This window comes from Nicrophorus vespilloides, unplaced genomic scaffold (assembly GCF_001412225.1).
Source record: "Nicrophorus vespilloides isolate i.1.1-1 unplaced genomic scaffold, Nicve_v1.0, whole genome shotgun sequence".
Lineage (NCBI taxonomy): Eukaryota > Metazoa > Arthropoda > Insecta > Coleoptera > Silphidae > Nicrophorus > Nicrophorus vespilloides.
Genome location: NW_017099730.1, coordinates 283,958 through 290,639, shown reverse-complemented (window position 1 = coordinate 290,639; position 6,682 = coordinate 283,958). Strand labels below are relative to the sequence as shown.

Genomic DNA, 6,682 nt, shown 5'->3' with positions numbered 1-6,682 from the left:
GATCTAATTTAAGCTTAAAATAATATCTTGTAATTTTAAAACGTAAAAAAAAATAATTAAGTAAAATCTATAATATATACAAGAATAATAATTATATTTATTAAACCAGTTAAACATACATAAATCCAAGAAATAATAAAACGTATTTATATAATCATAAAAAAAATCTTGGTCAGAAAGATCTATGGTCAATAGCCATGCAGGTATTAATCTGTTTTATTATTATTGTTCTGAATAAAAATGTTTCATTTTATATAGAAAATATTAATATAATGTACAAGTTATATTGATTGAATTATAATTTATATTTTTTTTTATATTGAACGAATATACAAATAAAATTGTTTAATTTTAAATTAATTAATACATCAAAAAAAGTTTTTGCGTTTAAATTGAAAATCGCATTTATTAGCAAAATATAAACTTTTATAATGAATTCAGTTTATGCAAATTGAAAACTACAATTTTAGGTCGATTTACTTTATTTTCTTAAATACAGAAAAGTTTCAGAGGATTGCAATAACGAGGTTTACACGTGAAAGAGATTTATTTCGATGACACTTTATTTAAGTATAACAATCTATTGTAAACTATTTGTTACATAATTTATTTATTGAAAATTATAGAATTGTGCACTACAGGCTTTATATAATTTCGAAACATTATTTACAAAAAAATGTATTGTAAAATTGTAGATGCTTTAGAGATTATTTTCTAAATAGGTTGAAGATATATTTTCACAAAGATTATTGTAATTAATATTAAACCAATCAATGAGTATTAAAAAAACATGTTTTTTTATTGATTTTTGTTTTTATTTTATTTATTGTTCTACATTCACTATACCTATTTCAATATATACATCAAAAGAATACCTTAATTAATGCTAATATCATTTACTCGAAATCTACGTGCTTAAAATTAACGTTTTCGTACTTGTTTTCTTCATATTTCTTTTTTGTTGATGCTGCATAAAAACATTTTGTAATTTACATTTCGACGAATTAATTATTTACATTCAACGCGTCCGGCTTGTTGTTGTTATTGTTGATGGTGTACGGTTGCGGCGTTGTCGCTGTTTCCGGATGTATGTTTTTGGCAATGGAGAGGTCATCTGGTCCACCGGGAGATAGCGGAGGTCTTGGACTCGGAGAGCTTCGTACGCTTGGACTTCTGCTGTCTCCTGGGGAGCAAGGACATGGCGGAGGTAAACCAGATGAGTGCATCATGGCGTATCCTTCTGGGAGTTTCTCGTTGGACAATTGCTGCGACGGTAAACCTGGACCCGGTCTACCTATAAGAATAATAATAATATTCTACATTTTAATATTTCATAATTTTTTCTATTCAATAAATATCAACTTGGTTGATTTGTATTTTCTTTGTTATTTATTTATGACACATTAAATTTATATAAAACTAGTTCACTTTTTACAAATTATACGTTCCTGTAAAATATTCTTCTATACGCATAAATTTTATATTTCTATTGACATAGAATTTCAGTTTTATTCAAGAAATATTGGAATATATTTAAGAATATGCAATTGTTGATGGCCGGAAAGGTTAATAGCCTTTTGAACTACAACAGTACCACGCACAGTACAGCTTCGATCAGTGTGGATTCTATATAGTGCGGTTTGAAAATTTCATTACAAAATAAATTTTAATTGAGCTATATAAAAATAAATTATAAATATAAAATTGACCTTTTTGTTAATCTATATAGTTAAGTCTTGTCTTGTGTTGTTTATTGTTATATGGTTTTAAAGTTCTTGATTAGTCCGTATTCAAACAGTCCGGTTTTGCTTATAATTACGATAACTCAATTTCAAGAATAGATGGTTTAGATTATAAATTATTTTAGGATAGTTTAGATATAACGTTAGTTAAGATAAAACTGTATTTACTTATAAGTTTGTATTCATTATAATTAATTAGTATAGTTTTTAAAAACCGATCTATTGACATGTTTTTATAATTAATTAATTAATAAAAATAAGTATTTTATGTTCTATTTAACTATGGCAATTTACATGATTGTTATTTGAACTGTTGAAATAAATATGTAGTTTAATTTATATTTTTTATTGTAGCAACAATAGGAGTACAATTATATAATTTAAATTATGAATGTTGTAAATGTCAAGAAGAATTGGTGAAATAATTAAAGTTGTACAGTGGAACCTCGCTTAACGAGTTTAATCCGTTCCGAAATTTCCGGATTTTTACTCGTATATTAAAACATATTCAAAAATACACAAGTTTTAAAAATGATGTAACAGGCGCGCAATCCGGAACTTCTCATCGTCACTCGTTATGCGAAACGTCGCTCGTTAGCGAGTCATTTTTCTTACAATTAATTGTGCTCGTTAAGCGAAATGCTCGTTATGTTAGGTGCTCGTTAAGCGAGGTTCCACTCTATAAGAAAATTTTACTTCTAATCACATTTTACCATTGCCAAAAAAGGATACTCAAGAAAATCTCAAACATTTTACAATATTAAGACTTTATAAAAAAGATGATGTGTATATGGACTTTGTTGGACATCTGATATTTATTAATAAAATAATGAGCGAAGCATTAAAAGTATCAACTATAGTCCGTTAAAGAATTATAAGTATATAATATCAATTAAATCAGCGGCGTACGTTGCTTAATTAAAAAAAAGTATGAAATATTCGATATTTGTAATAAATTATATTTTATTATATATTTTTATAGTAGTAATAAAGTTAGTATAATTATAGAAATAATTAATTTATTTTTTAGTTAATAAAAATCATTAATGAATTTTTTGATTATTATTGTTTTGTGAATTGCATGTATAATTAGTACAGGACAATTGTAAAAGTAATTAAATAAAAATAAATTCTAAGAAGAAATAGTTCACAGAACTATGTTTTATTATTATGTAAATAGACATATCTTTTTTTTCTTATACAGTGAAGTCAAGCTCAAGTTTTTCCATTAGCTTGTAAGTTTTTGTGCGGTCTTTTTTATGCGGTATATGAAATCCAACCAATTCCAACGGCGTTAGCACCATTGTAATGTTTTCTATCAAAGTATATATGTACGCCTGCTCAAACGATTCTGTTAGTCGATTTTAAAACAATTAATCACAAAAAGATGCACGTTTTGGATTAACACGAGTAGCAGTGAATTATATATGTGCATTTTGAAAATTTCTCCACATATATAAAGAGAGAATTTAAATATTTTTAAAATGTTATTATATGTAAGAATTTATGAAAATTTCGATTTTTTTAGTGCGATTTCTTTTATGCGGTCCCTATCTACCGCACAAAAGCAGGTTTTACTGTTATTTTATTTATTATGTTTTATTTTTGAGTATGTAGTATGATTTGTTACAATAAATTTTATTATTATTACGAATATAATTTTGGTCAACGAACATTTTACTGATGTAGAATAATTATTGATATCTTATTAGTACTTAATTAAGAATAAAATAATATTAAGTTCAGATTAGCAACTATCGTATGATTGTGATAATTATGATAATAGTTTCTAGGAAATAATCAAGTGGAGGTGATATTAATTAGCAAAATATATGAATTATAAAGAAATTCATACATAAATAGGTCTGAAGAACTTAACCAATGATTAATTTAAAGGAATGGAAATAGTATTAGTAAACAATTATTAAATCTGCTTTTACAATATAAATATTTTGAAATAACTTGTATTGTATGCAAATTATTTAATTGTTTAGAAAATATTATGTATTATCACGTAATAGTTGAATAATAAAAATAACGTCGCTACAATGAATGACATTCCTGTACATCGCAAACGCGGAAATTATTTTAACTTGAATATTTCTTTTGTGAAGATTCATATATTTAAATAAGTGCCTTGTAAGTAATGCGTGTAATATCTACAGAGTACGTTGCTTCCATGTTATGAATATGTGTGATGTTCAATTACATTCAAGTTAATATAAAAGTTTTGTGTAATTTTCTTCAAATTTATCAAGATTTTAATAATATTATTATTAATAAAAAGACTTTGGACAAAAAAAAGTTTTTTTTTAAAATATTATTAATTAACCTTTTGAATATGCCTAGTGGGGCATAATTTTAATTTTCTAGAAAATTTACCATTTAATTTGGTTGGTATGTCAAGGTTCATGCATGTCTATACATTTGTTAGGTCTAGAAATGTAGGCCTCTCAAAGTGTTTAAGAAAAACATAATAACATAAAACTAATTAATATCTACTTAATTAAAAAAAATAAATTTAGATTACGTATTTTTAAATGTATAATGGTTTATAATAATATAAAATTACGATGAACAAAATTATTACATTTGCTTCAATAAATATAGTAGGAACTGATTCACGCAAAGTCTAATAATAATAAATTTTTACATATATTCAAATTTTTTAAAGTTTATAATGAATATAATAAATAAATGTAGATTTATAGAATGTTAATATGAAAAAGCCATTCAATTTCTGTCAATAAAAATATATTTTAATTAAATTAAAAACAACATCCATTTCGATACATTTGGTATATAAAAGTAAATAAATATATATAATTACAATTTAAAAAAAAATGCATTAGTCTTTCATAGATTTTTCCGCTAGAATTAATCATTATTAATAGCATTTTTTTATAGCATCTATTTTCATTTATAATATGTTACTAAAAGGCCAATTAGTAAAGTTATTAGTTTTAAACATTATGTTATTAAATTGTTAATTCAATAAATAAAATATTCAAATATTAATTTAATAAATATTTTGTTTTAAATAAAACGATATAAATGCTTGTTATGTTATTAACTTTGTATTATATAATAATATCTATTGTATATGTTATATAATAAAGTAAAAGTGCAGTTTTTTGTGTATGTTATTATTTGTATTATTGAATAATTGTTACTATATATATTCTTAATATTATTATATAATATTGCATGCATGATTCAATATTATGAATTTTCTTATGAGTAAAAATTATGGGTTAGTACCTGTTAAAATGAGCGGAGGAGTAGTTAAACCAAGACACCTCATGCGCCAAGCGTCTTGAAGAAGTTGAAGTCTTGCTTGTTTCCTCCACTTAGCTCTTCGGTTTTGGAACCAGACCTTGAAGAAGATCAACCAAAGTATGTTACAAACTACATGTTACATGACAATAGTATAAGTTTTACATACCTGCACTCTGGCCTCGGAGAGACTAATCCTGAGCGCGACTTCTTCGCGTAAGAAGACGTCTGGATAATGCGTTTTCTGGAAGAGCGCTTCGAGCTCCTGTAGTTGCTGAGGACTGAAAGTGGTCCTATTCCTTCTCTGCCTACGTCTACCGAACATATACTCTGTGAGCAGATCTCCAGGCAACGGGGATAGATAAGGGCCGGACATGGTGATGTTTGAAGCGGACGATCTGATGGACCGTCACGTTATACCCTCTGTGTGTTTTATCAGTTTACTGTTTTACATTAAACTGCTGACTTCGAAATGCACGCTGATGGCTATCATAAGACTAACTCCACCCCTTCAATATCCCTATTGGATAATCCGCGCGGCGACGAGGGCGTCGGGACGCTCGCGCATATCGAATCCCTGATGCTATTATACATCAAAAACACACGTACACCATTGTCTGGTTTCGGTTCTGTCATCCCCCTGAGCACACACTGCTTCTAAAGAAAACCAAGTATCCGATAATGAATTAATTAGGTGGTTCAGGTGTGGCACAGGTTGAGAGTAATTGAAACGTCCGATTTTCAATCTGTTTAGTGTGGATGCGCCTGGTACTCCGTCCCGTTCATTTTTTTGTCTTCTTCATCTTCCTGTCCTATTGTCTGTGGGCGTGTACTTTTACCCCGCCCTCAATCCCTTTTTTTCGAATATGAAGTAATGCATAATTTTCATTAGGGCGTTATATACACGGCTATTCTCTCCCCGTTCGAGCTGTTTCTGTTCTCCATCCCTATCTTTCGCTTTCTCTCTCCATTTTTTATTATTATTATGATGATTTCTCTTTTTCCAGTGGACAATGGAAGCGTCTGCGAAGAAAATGTGATTCTGGGCATATCTGTGATTCTTTACAATTAGACTTTCCACGGTTCTCCCTCGACCCCCGTACCTCGCGCATTTCCTTTTTATTTAATCCTCGCTGCAATTCTTAATTATTCTTGCGTCCTTTATGTCCTTCTCGTTCTGTTGTTGTTGTGTTTCGCGATGTTTTCTCGTTTTCGTTTTGCCTCTTTAATGCAATGCAATTTTTCAGTTACGTTGTTTTTTATGTTTAATTTAATTTCAGTTTCATCACGAAATTGCTCTCGACGTTCTTTGTACATCACACAATTACTTCAGTATTTTAAAAACTCGATCTGCCGTATTTTAAAAGTAGAATTTAGGAAAAGTAACATCAATATGATTTTAACTATTATTTATAACTAGTGTAAATTATTAGATAATATAAGACTATTCAAGTCACAGATTATCGGTAACCCGACCTCAGAAGATTAATTGTGATATTATTACAAAAATATATAAATACAGTAGAACCTAGCTTAACGAGCAATTCGCTTAACGAGCAAAATAAATTTTAAGAAAAATGAAACGCAAAAGGGAACGCATTATCGTATATTACGTTAGTTTATATGGGGAAAATTATTTCATTTTATGAGTAAAAATCCTAAGT

General features: G+C 27.9%; 1 protein-coding gene across 1 annotated transcript; it reads right to left on the bottom strand.

Moving 5' to 3' along the window:
• Window positions 1-987: 987 nt before the first annotated feature.
• LOC108565397 (dorsal root ganglia homeobox protein) lies at window positions 988-5,519 on the bottom strand. Its single transcript, XM_017924824.1, has 3 exons — window positions 5,188-5,519; window positions 5,004-5,118; window positions 988-1,294 (listed from the first exon to the last, which is right to left on the bottom strand). Exons 1-3 carry the CDS (start codon window positions 5,392-5,394, stop codon window positions 1,005-1,007), a joined length of 612 nt encoding a protein of 203 aa, XP_017780313.1. The 5' UTR covers window positions 5,395-5,519; the 3' UTR covers window positions 988-1,004.
• Window positions 5,520-6,682: the final 1,163 nt, after the last annotated feature.

What these genes read in the sequence shown, in the direction of transcription:
- LOC108565397 (XM_017924824.1), bottom strand. Translation starts at nt 5,394, where the DNA reads ATGTCCGGCCCTTATCTATCCCCGTTGCCTGGAGATCTGCTCACAGAG. An exon ending in TCTCCGAGGCCAGAGTGCAG is followed by an intron (nt 5,119 to 5,187) that starts GTATGTAAAACT and finishes ATCTTCTTCAAG; the next exon opens with GTCTGGTTCCAAAACCGAAG. An exon ending in TCCTCCGCTCATTTTAACAG is followed by an intron (nt 1,295 to 5,003) that starts GTACTAACCCAT and finishes TTATTCTTATAG; the next exon opens with GTAGACCGGGTCCAGGTTTA.